At 51.6% G+C, this 13,938-nt stretch overlaps 5 protein-coding genes across 5 annotated transcripts; 3 read left to right on the top strand and 2 right to left on the bottom strand.

Annotated features, from left to right (window-relative positions):
• Nucleotides 1-2,162: 2,162 nt before the first annotated feature.
• On the top strand, nucleotides 2,163-3,492 carry GLD2 (Glycerol 2-dehydrogenase (NADP(+))). Its single transcript, XM_018269662.2, has 2 exons — nucleotides 2,163-2,780; nucleotides 2,854-3,492. The coding sequence occupies exons 1-2, from the start codon at nucleotides 2,370-2,372 to the stop codon at nucleotides 3,403-3,405; spliced, it is 963 nt and encodes a 320-aa protein (XP_018135397.1). The 5' UTR covers nucleotides 2,163-2,369; the 3' UTR covers nucleotides 3,406-3,492.
• A 470-nt stretch (nucleotides 3,493-3,962) lies between these two features.
• Nucleotides 3,963-6,118, top strand: VE01_00128 (uncharacterized protein). Its single transcript, XM_018269661.2, has 2 exons — nucleotides 3,963-5,643; nucleotides 5,702-6,118. The coding sequence occupies exons 1-2, from the start codon at nucleotides 4,566-4,568 to the stop codon at nucleotides 5,758-5,760; spliced, it is 1,137 nt and encodes a 378-aa protein (XP_018135363.1). The 5' UTR covers nucleotides 3,963-4,565; the 3' UTR covers nucleotides 5,761-6,118.
• A 121-nt stretch (nucleotides 6,119-6,239) lies between these two features.
• On the top strand, nucleotides 6,240-9,292 carry VE01_00127 (uncharacterized protein). Its single transcript, XM_018269660.2, has 2 exons — nucleotides 6,240-8,879; nucleotides 8,940-9,292. Exon 1 carries the CDS (start codon nucleotides 6,970-6,972, stop codon nucleotides 8,443-8,445), a length of 1,476 nt encoding a protein of 491 aa, XP_018135368.1. The 5' UTR covers nucleotides 6,240-6,969; the 3' UTR covers nucleotides 8,446-8,879; nucleotides 8,940-9,292.
• On the bottom strand, nucleotides 8,711-9,724 carry VE01_00126 (uncharacterized protein; the record flags this gene model as incomplete). The annotated part of the gene is made up of 2 exons (XM_018269659.1): nucleotides 8,711-8,870; nucleotides 8,925-9,724. 2 exons carry the CDS (start codon nucleotides 9,722-9,724, stop codon nucleotides 8,711-8,713), a joined length of 960 nt encoding a protein of 319 aa, XP_018135367.1.
• A 579-nt stretch (nucleotides 9,725-10,303) lies between these two features.
• Nucleotides 10,304-12,496, bottom strand: VE01_00125 (uncharacterized protein; the record flags this gene model as incomplete). Its single annotated transcript, XM_018269658.2, has 3 exons — nucleotides 10,304-11,570; nucleotides 11,704-12,185; nucleotides 12,451-12,496. 3 exons carry the CDS (start codon nucleotides 12,494-12,496, stop codon nucleotides 11,517-11,519), a joined length of 582 nt encoding a protein of 193 aa, XP_018135370.1. The 3' UTR covers nucleotides 10,304-11,516.
• Nucleotides 12,497-13,938: the final 1,442 nt, after the last annotated feature.

Raw genomic sequence — 13,938 nt, 5'->3', positions numbered from 1 at the left:
TTACATGCTCCCACTATTACTACCAGCTTACTACCTTACCAGCTTACTACATGAGTTCGCCGCCCCGGTGAGCCCGTATGAAAATTGAGATATCTAGATTATGGATACCCCTTCGGCAACCGACGCCAGCTTAATGGTTATCAAAAATGCAAATGGAGTCACCCCTGCAAGGCCTTGACTTTCCGAAACGTTGAAACGTACTTGGGCATCAAGTGGCTCCAGTATTTGGCCGACGGACCCGGAGGAACGAGAAGAGAGAGAAGATAGTAGAAGCTGCGTTGGCCATTCTCTGGCCATCTCAATGCAGCGGAGTGGACATTGGCGGTTGTAGAAGGGGTAGAATGGATACTGATACGCCATGTATGGAGAGGGTATGGAGATAGCGAGAATTAGGTGGATGAGCAGCACCGTCATACCTTCGGGAGGAATCGCCGTTGGATGTGATGATGCGTTGCATTGACGTACCGGGTACTACTTAGTTAGTACCTAGCACGATTTCTTAGTGGGATATGCGGCCGCGTAGTGTTGGATGGGGATAGGAGTGGGAGTGGGAGTGTGGGAAAGGACGACTTGTTAGTGGACGGTGAGCAATAGGGAGGACAGCGAGTGGACAGCCAGAGGAGAGGAAGTGGACTGTCGTCGTGGTTGCAGTTACATATTGGCGGAGGCGGAGCCATAAAAATGGGACTTTTGATGGTGGTGGTGGGGGTTGATGGGGACTGATATCGCAGACGTTTCGTGGAGAATGCACATCATTCTAGTAATGGGTGCGGGTTATATGGGTTATATGGGTTATATGGGTTATATGGCTCATTAAGGCGCATTGTTAGCCTGGGATCTGATTCTCACTACTATCACTACTAACTATCACTAACTAATTACAACACAGCAGCTGCAAGTTGAAGTATAAAACACAGTTGAAAAATAATAGCTACTACAACCCCCAAGCAAGCTGAGAGTACATGGTAAAAGCGTATCTGTACCTTGCATCGGTACATCTCTCGCCCCTACCAGATCTAAAAAAAATTAACATTTTTTCCCAGCTAGCTATTGGATGAGAGAGAGCAAAAAGAGGCTGAACGGCATAGAGGCGGCAAACGGTGGCGTTATGTCATAGGCCGTTATCTTAAAACCCTAGCGTGGGAAGAAGTGGTGAGAAGTGGTAAGGAAGGGAAAGAAGTGGAGTGAGAGGTGGGTGGAGCTATGATGTCATTTTCACGATCCGCAGATTTGCTTAGTAGCGCTAGGAGACTCCATAGTTTTAGTAGTAGGACGACTAGCAGGCTACAGGCCAAGCAGGGCCAAGCGTGTAAGGCTGGCGAGTTAGAGGGAGTGTAGGGTAGGGATATGCGTACGTGCATACTCTGATACTCTCTCATAGGGCCTTCCTTTCATTACTTTACTGGAGTACTGTGCACCTTTGATACGACGATACGAGTGGTAATTGGTAGTTAGAGCAGTAGAGGATTGCTAGTACTGCTAGTATTGCCAATACTGTGGTAAGTAGATGGGATAGTAGCTGCGAACGGCCCGTTGAACGGGCTTGGCGTGACCGTGTTGTTATTACATAGTAGAAAAACTAGAAAACTAGAGAACTAGAGTAAATCTAGTCGGTACTACCATGCCACCTACGTACTACCGTAGTATTGCCATATTATGGTACATACAAAACAAATCTTAGAGCTGTAACAGCTGTATAGTGGTAGAGCACAGCTGTATACAGTTACTCTACAGCTCTACTAACATTCGCCTTATTCTCGTCCAAACGATACTCTGCTATCGGTACTCTATCACGGCAATTATTATGAGCTGTACAAACACTACAAGTACACTCTTACTCTATTCTTACATGCTATGACGAATATGAGGGTTCCTACTGCTACTACTGCTGCTGCTGCTACTACTGTGAGTATGTACTCCAACCTCTACTCTATGTGGACTGTAAACACCAAAACTAGACACTATGACAAGGAAGACTCTAAACGCCAGGAAGGAACCAGGAAAGTCTACCAGGAAGACTCTGCTACATTTTACATTTCTTTCTAATAATATAATAAATTAAAAACTCTGTAAAATACATACCCAATACATTCTCCCACTTTCCAAGATCATCACTCCTCGCCTCACTCGCCCCCATCATGCCTCCTCTCCGATTCCCCCTCCGGTTCCCCCCCTTGCATCCTCGTCTACACCCCTCCTGCCCCTCCAAATATATTCCCCCCCCCACCCCGCGATTGACATCATCCCTCACTCACCTCTCCAAACCCAAACCCCTCCTCCCTCTCACCACCGCAACATTACCATCACCACCACCAACAAAACACTCACAATACCCACGAACCTATACTACAACTCACAAACCACCCAACATGGCCGTCTCCTCCCCCCTCATCAAGCTCAATAGCGGCGCCTCCATGCCCGCCCTCGGCTTCGGCACCTTCGCCTCCGTCGGTTCCCCAGGCGAAACGCACCGCGCCGTCGTCGCCGCCTTGTCGGCGGGTTACAGACACCTAGACTGCGCGTGGTTCTACCAGAACGAAGACGAGGTAGGCACTGGGATCAAGGAGTTCCTAGACGCCCACAAGGACGTTAAGCGCGAGGACCTGTTCATCTGTACGAAGGTGTGGCAACATTTGCATGAGCCGGCGGATGTGGAGTGGAGTATCAATGATTCGTTGAAGAAGTTGGGGCTGGAGTATGTGGATTTATTCCTTATCCACTGGCCGTTTGCTGCGGAGAGGAATGAGGATCGCAGCGTCAAGATCGGTGCGGATGGGAAGGTGCGTTACTCTCCCTCCTTCACTTATTAATGAAAGATACAATACAAAGACACAATACTAACATCCCCCTCAGTACATCATCAACAAAGCCCTAACCGAAGACCCAACCCCCACCTGGCGCGCGATGGAATCCCTCGTCGCCAGCGGCAAGGCCAAATCCATCGGCGTCTCCAACTACACCATCGCCGGTCTAAAACAGCTCCTCTCCCTCGCCAAGATCCCGCCCGCAGTAAACCAGATCGAGATCCACCCCTTCCTCCCCAACCAAGAGCTCATCGACTTCTGCCGCTCCGTAGGCGTCGTTCCCGTCGCCTACTCCCCTCTGGGATCGCAAGACCAGGTTCCAGGGACTGGGGAGAAGGTGGCCACAAATAAGGATCTGATTGCGGTGGCAGAGAAGAATGGGGTTAGTCTTGCGCAAGTCCTGATTGCGTGGGGGATTAGGAGGGGGTATGCGGTGCTGCCGAAGAGTAGTAATGAGGCGAGGATCAAGAGTAATGCGCAGTTGATTAAGTTGAGTGATGAGGATTTTGAGGCGGTGAATAAGGTGGCGGAGAGCAGGAAGACGAGGTTTGTGAATATGAAGGATACGTTTGGGTATAATGTGTGGCCGGAGGAGAAGTAGAGGGTAGGGAATTGGGGGTTGAAAGACTAGCTGGTCAAGAGGGCTTTATGAAGAAAGGGACTGGCTCTAGATAGCTTGAAATAAAAGGTTTCAAAATAGGTATGCTTCCACTTTACATCGATTGAGCGAAGCCATTACACACATATGCCCACAGCCAGTCAGTCTCACGGCATCAAAACCACCATCATGCAGCAGTATTGAACGCGCTCCAGGATTTACACCAAATGATCTCGCAAAGCCAAGGACACAGCTCCGCTTCGGCATGGACACGCATCCATGTAACAAGCACCCCAATTAATTACACCGACCTTTACTCTGCCATTATTGGCTTTCACGGTCACATATTTGCGTTCCCAGCCATTAATGGAAGCTCCAAGCCATTGAAGTTGTGGTTGAGGTGAGAAAGGGTGGACAGTCCGTGCATTGCCAGCACAGCAAAAACTGAAACTGCCCCTGCTCCTTGCGATTATCACCCAGCGAACCCGTTATCAGAGACCCTGCATCAACAAAGGGACCCTCGATTTTCCTGCCAGCGAATTCCTCCTCATTGACCGCTAGAACTCCAGGAACTCCGCAATTCCGGAATTCTTTTTCAACTACTACGGTTTTTTGCAAATTTGATTTGCTGGTTACGATTTGAGAATAACTGAAGCGACTGATTTATTGCGACAGGGATTTTTTGTTTTGGTGGGGTGCAAGCAAGTTCGTTAAGAAGCAGGTTGTGGTGATAATTGAGGTGGTTGGCAAAAGACACACGAGACGCAAAGAGGTGGCTGGGAACGTATAATACACCACCCAACACAACCACATCTTCGATTTTAAGTTCCTCCCTTATCTTTCCTATCCATCACCCTGAAATTCTGGACCTGTTCCATTCCTTCACTAACTCGATAATTTTCGCTTTTCGCTGCGGTTTAGAAATCGAAGGTTGACGACTACGAGACACGAACGGATTTGACGATACCTTGGGGATTTCGACGACTTGGGATACACTTTACAGTTGTACGAGAGTACTGAAACGGATCAATTACGTCAATCACGAATCCCCTTGAGGAGAGAGAGCATCACAACCTCCCCTTCTTAGCTTCAGCAGCTGGGGCGAGGCAGCTCAACCACACCTCCCTCACCTCCCTCACCAGCACCACCACAACACTCTCACAATGCATCTCCCAACGCCCCTCCTCCTCCTCACCCTCACGACCCTCCTCCCCTCCGCCCTCGCCGGCCCCTTCCCCCGCAACGCAGGCCACGACTACGCCGGCTCCGGCTTCCTAATGCACCGTCAATGCGACTCCTACTGCGGCTACGGCGACGCCTACTGCTGTTCCGCCGGGCAAGTCTGCACCACCGACGCCGCAAACATCGCTGCGTGCGTTGCTCCCACTGCCGGTAGCGGCGGCGGGGGTGATGGGAGCTGGAACTACTACACCACCACCATCATCGACGCCGTCGAGACAACCCGCGTCGTAACGATATCCTCCTTCATCGGCGCGCCGGCGAGTCCACAACCTTACGTCGCGCAGAGCACGGCGATTTGCTACGCCCCTCTCACGTCGTGTGGAACGATCTGCTGCGCTACGAATCAGGAATGCTATACCAGCGGGCAATGCCGCGCTAAACAAGATGGCAGCGGTGGCGGTGGGGTTGTGACAAGTGGTCCCCAGCCCACTGCACCCGTGAAGGGGACGAGCGTCATCGCTACCACCGTGCCAATTACTACAACCCAGGGTTTCGTGGCACCTGTTGAGACGACGGGGTCGAGCGAGACCATCACCTCTGGCCACAAGTCCGGGCTGAGCGGCGGCGCGATCGCAGGGATTGTTATTGGTGTCCTAGCCGGTATCATATTCCTCCTCTTCCTCTGCGCGTGCTGCTGTCTCAGCGCCGGTATTAAGGGGGTATGGCACCTCATCTCTGGCAAGAAGAAGGGGGATAGTCGCCGCGGCTCGCGGACTGAAGTTACTACCGAGACCCGACGACACTCAACGCGCTACGGTGGCTCGGCGGCGTCGAGACGAGAGACGCATGGAGGTTGGTTCGGCGGCGCGGTGCCGAGTGGAAGGGATAATGAGAAACATGATAAGCATAAGAAGGAGGCTGTGGGACTTGCGGGGCTGGGATTGGGGTTGGCGGCGCTGTGGGCGGGGATGAAGTTTAATAAGAAGAAGAAGGAGGAGAGGAGGCAGAGTGGGTCGTATTATACGAGTTATACGGAGAGTTATACGGGGACTACCGATAGTAAGTTTTCGGCTTCCTGATGATGTGGTTTGGGGCAAAGAGACTAACGGAATAATAGGTAGCTCGAGCTCTGGCGGACGGACGAGGAATTCGAGGAGGTCGAGGTCGAGGAGGTGATTGTGGCCTCCCTCATTTTTTGCTGAGAGAAAAATCGATTTGATCGTGTAGCGACGTTTTTTTTACGGCATTTTCATGGCTTGTAAGCCACTGGAGTTTGGGATGAATATGGCATTTACATTGGGGGATGAAAGACGAGGGATATATGAGATGAGATGGATGTGTATGAATTATGGATATGGATAATAGGGATGATGGAACGGTGGGAAAACAACTGTGGATATGTCAAATTGGAATGATGGGGGTTGATGATATTGAACGGGCAAAGTACATAGGAAATCAAGACCCGCACGATTTGAATCAATATTTGAAGATTCAATTATATTCTTGTCTTGTTTAGAGAAGTGATTTGATGATACTTGTACGAAGGTGTTATAAACAAAATACTGTTCAGTGAGTGCTACAAATATCACATATGGTCTGTGCCTCCCCGCCTCATAGCCTCTCCGAATCGCGAACAACTCCCATCCCCAACGTGACGACAACAACATAATGAGCACTCCAGCCATCCCAATGGACGTCCCCTCAAAGCCCCGGGGCCGCCGCGGCAAAGAACTCACCCCCCGAAATACGCACCCACATCTGCGAACTCCGCAGCATTGCGTGGTCCTACAGAAAAATCCAAGATAGCCACTCCACCATCCCACTCCAAACCATCGTCTCGACCCATCCGAAAGGAGCACGACCGCGTCGGCCAGAAATCCAAACCGCGCAGCGGCGCACCGAAGAAGACCACAGAGGATAAGTGCGATCGGGTGGTCGAGATCCCGAAATTTAGGGAGGCGGGTTTCAAGTCGAAGAATCAAAATAAGCAGTGTGGGAGGGCGGTGATGTTGACTTTGAGGGAGCTGATGTCGGAGGTTCCTTGACGATAGCTCCGTTATTCTGCCACCGCCAGCCGCCTTCCAAGCCTTGGGAGGTGGCTTTAACGGCAGCAGCGTCACCAAAGCTTGCACTGCCCCGGATCAGATTACTGGATAATAACGCTTTGTTTGAAGCTGAAAAGAGGGTTCCTTTCATAAATATTGGTACATAAGGAAGACCACCTCAAATCCTAAACGACACTTTCTACACGATAACCTAGCTTCCACAAACAGACGCACCTACCTGTACCTGAACAGCCATCCAACCAGGCCACCCAACCAGATCGCCTTTCAGCAGGACAACACCCCAGCCTCTAGGCCCCCGCCCACACCGCCCACGTCACCAATGTGTTTCGGCCGCGACCTCAAGGGCGACGGCGTCCAAGAAGACGCCCTCAACGCCCGTCCCGTGTCAGCTCCCAAAGCCGCCGCAAGAGCCACCAGCATGTCGTACGACGCTCCCTCCGGCCCGCCGCCGAACTACTCGCATCTGGGCTCAAACAATCCCTACGCTCCCTCGAACGGACTTTCCGGCCCGCAGAGGACGCTGGACGAGTATGAGGCGCCTTCTGGACCGCCGCCGGGACGCGGTGATGGTGGGTACGCACCGCCGTCGGGGCCTCCGCCGGGACATGGTGATGGTGGGTATGCGCCGCCGTCTGGACCGCCGCCGGGGCGTGGATATGATGCCCCGAGTGGTCCTCCACCTTCGCAGGCGCGGTATGAGGCACCATCTGGACCTCCTCCCTCCCACGTAGGCGGTTACGAACCACCTTCCGGACCTCCTCCTTCCCACATCGGCGGTTACGAACCACCATCTGGACCTCCCCCCTCCCACGGCGGCTACGACGCCCCCTCCGGCCCTCCTCCTTCTCACCGCGGATACGACGCTCCTCCCGGGGCCCCTCCCTCGCACAGCTACGACGCTCCTCCCGGCCCTCCCCCTTCCAAAAAGCTAGAAGAAGCAGCTCCATACCACGACTGGCAAGCTGCAGTCCCCGACACCTCTCTCCTCCCCCCACCCCCCTCCTTCGGCGAAGACCGCAGCGCCACCAACAACGCTACCGAATCCGAAGCCGACCGCGGTGAAACCTGGTGCCGCGCGCGCCCCCTCATCGCCCCTGCAAACCTCACCCAAGCCACCATCAGCGCCGTCGAGGACGGGTTCGTGGACCTAATGCGCCCGTCGCAGTATGTGGGGACGGTGCAGAAAACGCGCAAGGGGACGTGGGTGTGCGCCTCGAAGAAGAAGTCGCCGGATAGCTGTCTCGTGTCCACTGTGCCGCTTTATAGCGTGCTGGCTCACTCACCCGTGTCGCTAAGGCGGTCGAAGACGATCTACTTCGAAGTCGCGATCTCGCCGCGCAACCGCAGCGAGGTCAGCGTGGCGCTGGGGTTTGTAGCGCAGCCGTTCCCGCCGTTCCGCCTGCCCGGGTGGGAGAGGGGGAGTCTAGGTGTGCATGGGGATGATGGGAATAAGTATATCAACGACTGCTGGGGCGGGAAGGGGTTCACGGACCCGTTTAAGCCGGGAGAGACGATTGGGCTGGGGATGGTGCTGAAGCCGAAGAAGTCGGAGGCGCCGCCGTCGTATGGGGAGCCGCAGCCGAGAGAGGTGGTGGATGTGGAGATCTTTTTGACGAGGGAGGGGGAGAAGGTTGGGCAGTGGGATCTGCACGAGGAGGCGGATGCGAGTCAGGATCGGCCGGTGACGGGGTTGGAGGGGGGACATGATCTTTTTGCGGCGGTGGGGACGTTTGAAGAGGCAATGTTTGAGGTGAGGTTTGATTCAAAGGATTGGATGTATGTGCCCTCGTTTTAAGTCTACGGAGTCTACTTGCGAGACGAGAAGCGAGAGGGATAATATGAGATTGGAATAGACTATATATTACAGGTTTACTTGTCTCTTCTGGCGGCGGCAGTGCCGTCGGGGGCTTTATCACAATTGAAAAGCTTACATGTCACTACTTCCTCTCCTTCAAATATACGCTTCCAAGGTTCACAGAAACTGCCTTTTTGATGCGCGACCTCCGATACGCTAAAGACTATCTCTTAGGTTCTCATCATAGCCGTACCAGGCTGGCATCTTATGCCACGAACAAGCGCTTGGTGGTTCCCTCACGATAAACCTTGAGAGAGTTGATCAACCAATATGCCTCCGTAAACGCCGACGGATTCTGGGCAACATATTCCTTGCAAGTGGCAGCCTTTGCACTGCACTCGGGGAATGATGACCACACGTTTCCACTACCATGAGTTAGCACATATCAGTACTCCATACATCAATGAACTATCACTTACGCCCAGCCACAAAAGTTGATATTGAATATAAAGCGGTTGCTCTTAAAGTGCGTGGCGAAGTCGCAGCCACCAGAGTCCACAAAGTACGTCAACGGCTTCCCCCAAGTCGTCGGATCCGGTGTTCCCGCCGTGATATCCGCCGGGATGCTGGCGCGGGGAAAGAACCAAATCGCAATCCCCTTCGTTGTCCACTGTGTGGCATACGCGCCACCCTTGACAGCGTTGAATTCATCACCATAGGCTTGGGTATCTGTCGTCGACTGGGAGCAGCCAGTATTACAATTCGCATTAGTGAGGACCGATCCCGCCGCCGACCCCGTATTGGCGACCGTGCAGCCCGTCCCGCTATGCAAAGTGATAATAGGAGTCTTCTGCAGATTGATAGCTTCGATGATATCGATCTCCCCGCTGTTGGGCCAGTCGGGGCCGCTGGTCCAGTAGGCGGGCCAGACGCCGCAGGCGTTGCCGGGCATGTGGGCGATGTCGGCGATGAAGAGGCCGGTGGTGAAGTAGTCTGTTGATTCGACGCGGACGGATGGGCGGCCGTTGGTGGTGTTGTCTGTTATGCTGTCGGCGCCGAGATAGACTTGGCCGTTGCGGATGCCTACTAGGGACTTTGATTCTGCGGTTGCGGCGTCGACGTACTCGACGAATCCGCTGGAGGGGTCGGGGATGTTTACAATTTGGAACTCGGAGAAGAAATTGGAGGCGTCGTAGGTTTTGAGGAGGGAGTAGTTCGCTGTTACTATCTTTGATAGTAGAAGCGTGGCGATGCCAGCTAGATTGGTGAGCCGGGCCATTTTTAGGAGTCTAATTAGATGGTAAGGAGGGTCAAAGTATCCAAGACGGCAGTGAATGATGCTAGTATTTAATTCATAGGTATACGATGCCTTTCTTATACGCTTCTTACTATAGTTTGATACTACAACACACGCCATCACAGTAAGATGGAAAGAGAAAATTTAACATATCCTATCACCCATAGAGCTTCTCCTACCACTTACTAGAGATGTTACGTTGCTCATGGCTAGTGTCGACTCTCTTGCATACAAATCTAAAGAGACAACATTTTTAATATGCAATGTTGGCGATAGTTATAACATTGGTTTATCTAAACGCCAGGATTCGGAAGCACGTGGTAATAGTAGGAATGATGGCATACGGGCTAGTAAATAAAGGCATTAATCGGCAGGGAAAGGCAACGCTAGGTCCTGAACGAACCTAATTGCACCGCAAGCTTATTACTGCTCATCCGGACCCCTCACTTTCTCGTGTTCTCTTTGGGGGTTTAGCAACGTGACATTTAATATATATGCATACGGTCATTGTCCCCTTTGGACGAGCCTCTCTTGCCTAAACGGGCAATAAGGCGAAGTAGAGGGGCGGGCAGAAGGAGAACTGTGGTCTACAAGGCGATGGTGGAGTTGAAATAACTGTGAGTGGCAGTCGCAGTGGCTACACCAAAGGTAACGCTCAGAAGACAACTCTCTTATCTCTCTTCTTGCAGTTTCTGTGTGCTTTCTCATACTGGCAGTGATAGCATCGATAGCAGTTATAGTAGTTATAGCAGTGATAGCAGTGAAGCGGCAATAGTAAAGCGGCAACAGTGAAGCGGCAGAAGTAATAGCAGTGACAGCATGATGACAGTGACAGCATCAACATTGATATCTTCAACATTGACAGCCTCGACATCAAAAGCAGCAACACCAACAACAACGTCCCAACAACCCAAAGGAGGTGCAACGCCCTGTGAGGGAACCCCAAGTCTGAAGCATACTGCCTGTGACTGTTTCGTAGTCAAAACCGCCATCCCTAATACTTTTGAGAATACCAGGTGGTGTCTTTAGCAAACTCAAGTGTGTCGCTTGAAGATTGTTGGAGAGAGAAATAGGTAGATTAGGATAAGATTTGAGGGAGACGATGATGAGAAGGTGTACCATAAAAGCAGCGCCCGCAACACACTAGTCCATCACACTTATCTTTAGTCAACAGCAGAGGGATAGGGTTTTGATGAATAGAGTTTGATGTAGAGGTGGTGGGTGTGTGTTTGGTTTCCAGGTTGGGGGGTTGTGCGTGGTGAGACATATTGGGAATAAGAGAAAATAAGGATATGGGATAGAAGACATGGGTGGTGTGGAGTTTGATCTGTGGGTGGTCGTGGCACCCGTGGTAACGGCGCGAAAGAAGAACGATGAAGATGCGTATGAAGATTGAGATTGATAGGCAGGCCTGCCATCACTCACCTCTCCAACTACCAAGAGGCAGCCAGCCCAACCCCAACCCCAACTCACCCCATTCGCTCTCACCATCCCTCCACATCACCAAATCACACATGACCTCGCAAGCACACACACGCACATTCACACCCTCCCACATTCACACACAACACTCATCCCAAGCCCCCATGAAATCATGAATATTTGTTTGTTGCAAGTTCCATTAGCACCGTTGCCCTGGCTCTAGACAAAGGCAAGAAACAAAAAAGGATAATGCTCCCCCTAATCTCGCCGCGGATACAACAAGGACGCCGCAGGGCGTAAAAAAACAAAGTGTTGTTGGCCCCCTTTTGACGCGCTAACAGTCACAATGCATCTAATCCTCCTCCACAACGTTGCCCTTCTCCGACACGTAGAGACCGTCCAGGAACTGTAGAGCAAAAAAACGTTAGTATGTTTGGTCTGCTTGTTGCAGGGATTTTTTCGCCAGGTTTTGCAGCCTCCCACCGCGGGGGACTGGTGGGAGAGGGCGGCTGGGAGAGAGAGAGAGGTTGATAACGCACCTTACGGATATCCTTGTTCCTCACTTTGCACATTTGCTGGATATCAGCCGCAGACTGAGACACGTTCTCGACCGAGTTACCCGACAACTGCAGCTCATCCTTCTGGTTCTTGCTCGCCTCAACCGACACACCCGGGTGCATAACGATCTTGCGAACGATCTTCTCGCCAATGAAGTTTCTGATCTCGACCTCGAACAGGCCAGTCTCGGCATTCTCGCTGACGTTGACGTTGATGGGGAAATGGGCGTACACGTAGCGCATCTTGTACTTGAAGCCCTTGGTGACGCCGATGATCATGTTGTTGATCAGGGTGCGGACTGTGCGGAGGGTAGCGACATTCTTGCGGGCGCCGTGGTGGAGCTCGATGTTGATGAGGCCCTTCTTGGGGTAGGAGAAGTTGACGGCGAGATGGGCGAGGTCCTTGACGAGCTTGCCGCGGGGGCCCTCGACGGTCACAAGGCGCGACTTGATGACGACCTTGACTGTAAAGAAGAAAGGTCAGCGCTCCGCTCGTGAAATTAAACTGCTGTACTGCCTGGTTCAAGATCGGATTTTCCAGATGCAATGCGTGCCCCCTCGCTGCTGTCCCCGTTGTTTCCCTCCCCTCATCGTAGGTCGTAGTATAGTATCGGTATAATCCTCCTCCCAACAATCGCAACAATCATCCGACAGCGGGCACGCATCTCAAATCAATCCTCTCTCTCCCCCAAACCCTCCCGGGAATCGTAAAAAAGGGTAAAGACTCACCACCCTCCGGCACGTCAAGGGTCTCGTTGGAGTGAATGTATCTCATCTTGACACGTTAGCTGGGCGCGTTGGTCGATGAAAATGTCGCTGGGTGTAATTCGAGATCCGCCGTGTGAAAATGAAGATTTGACCCGAAATGTGTGTGCGGCACGCCAAGAGGGCTAAGCGAGCCTGGCAAGGGTCGGGTTAGCCACGAAATGTTTTTGACGATGTTGATCACGTGATATGTGGAGTTTGGAACTAGCTAGTGCGCTTCTGGAATTTCGAGGTTGATGACGGCCCTAACCCCTACATTTCATGGATGGCACGTCAATGGAGGTTGAATTTTGGCTTCAGGAGTCAATCTTCGAAGATAGAGTAGTTTTAACGATTATAGGAGTAACATTGTCTGAATTATGCTCGTTTTACTACGTACTACACACCGCTATAATATTACTTGACATACCTTACAGCTACACTTCGCATACTTGATACTTTGCACTCACATCACTCGAATCAATCAATCACAATGAAGAACACCAAAAGTGAAGAACAACAAAGATCTTCATTACCACCTCTCTATACTACTCCTATCAATCCCCTCATCCTCAACACCACACAAAATCCCTCCTCATCAAAACCCCCAAGCCGGCTCGCTAATCTCTTCAGCGGCACACTCCACACCATTAACCCCTCGAAAGGAAAAAATGTCTTCTCGTGTGAGCTCGAAAATAATAAAAAAGGGTAAAGTCATAAACGTCGTAGTCCCTCCCAGCCCTCAGCCACACAAAAGGCTCAAAAAAAAGGCATCCATGCAAAACCCGCTTCTCCCATCCCTCAGATGCTCTCGTCCGCTGCGCGAAACACATCTTCCCTTTTTTCCCATTTTGTGCAAACACAGTTGCGTTTCCCCCCGCTGATTTCCCTCCCATCCCAAGCCTGCCACAAACCCGATACCCCCATGTACATCAATACAAGAAAGGGAAAAGTAAACCCCCTAGCCATGCAAAAGAAGCCCTCGGCAGGTAGCCCATCCAAACCACCCTCTCCTCGAGAGAGGAAAGTTATATGTCCAGCCAGATCCAAAGGAGCAAATCAGCTCAGCCAGAAAAGATCAAGAAGAAAGAAGATGCGCAAAAAAAAGATTACAAGTAACAGTAAGCCACTCCACAGCAAAAAATCAAAAACAAGCGAGTGGGTTTTGACGCCATAGCGCGCGCCAAACAAAACATCGAAGTCTAGAAACAAAATCGCGATATAAAACACCCCTGCCACCCCCCCCATCACCATCCATTAAACTCCGGTTTAACAAATAAACTCCGTTCCCGGTTGTGTGTCCGCCATATGTAATAAAAAAACGCGCGCGAGGACTTGAAGCGAGGACAAAAGAAAAACAGCAAGCAAATTCTAATGCACCCGCGATGCCCAAGCAAGAAAACAAAAAAACATTTGTTTGAGAAGATGAAGTTGCAATAATAAAAAAGGAAGTCGTGAAGATCGAGGCAGCCG

Source organism: Pseudogymnoascus verrucosus (genome assembly GCF_001662655.1).
Source record: "Pseudogymnoascus verrucosus strain UAMH 10579 unplaced genomic scaffold scaffold_1, whole genome shotgun sequence".
Taxonomy (NCBI): domain Eukaryota; kingdom Fungi; phylum Ascomycota; class Leotiomycetes; order Thelebolales; family Thelebolaceae; genus Pseudogymnoascus; species Pseudogymnoascus verrucosus.
Note: the sequence above shows the minus strand (reverse complement) of the source record. Positions and strands in the feature narration are given on the sequence as shown.

Bases quoted from the DNA above. Each gene is read 5' to 3' on its own strand.
- VE01_00127 (XM_018269660.2), top strand. From the start codon at position 6,970: ATGTGTTTCGGCCGCGACCTCAAGGGCGACGGCGTCCAAGAAGACGCC.
- VE01_00128 (XM_018269661.2), top strand. From the start codon at position 4,566: ATGCATCTCCCAACGCCCCTCCTCCTCCTCACCCTCACGACCCTCCTC. The intron at 5,644-5,701 runs GTAAGTTTTCGG...ACGGAATAATAG, and splicing joins TTATACGGGGACTACCGATA to GTAGCTCGAGCTCTGGCGGA.
- GLD2 (XM_018269662.2), top strand. From the start codon at position 2,370: ATGGCCGTCTCCTCCCCCCTCATCAAGCTCAATAGCGGCGCCTCCATG. The intron at 2,781-2,853 runs GTGCGTTACTCT...CATCCCCCTCAG, and splicing joins AGATCGGTGCGGATGGGAAG to TACATCATCAACAAAGCCCT.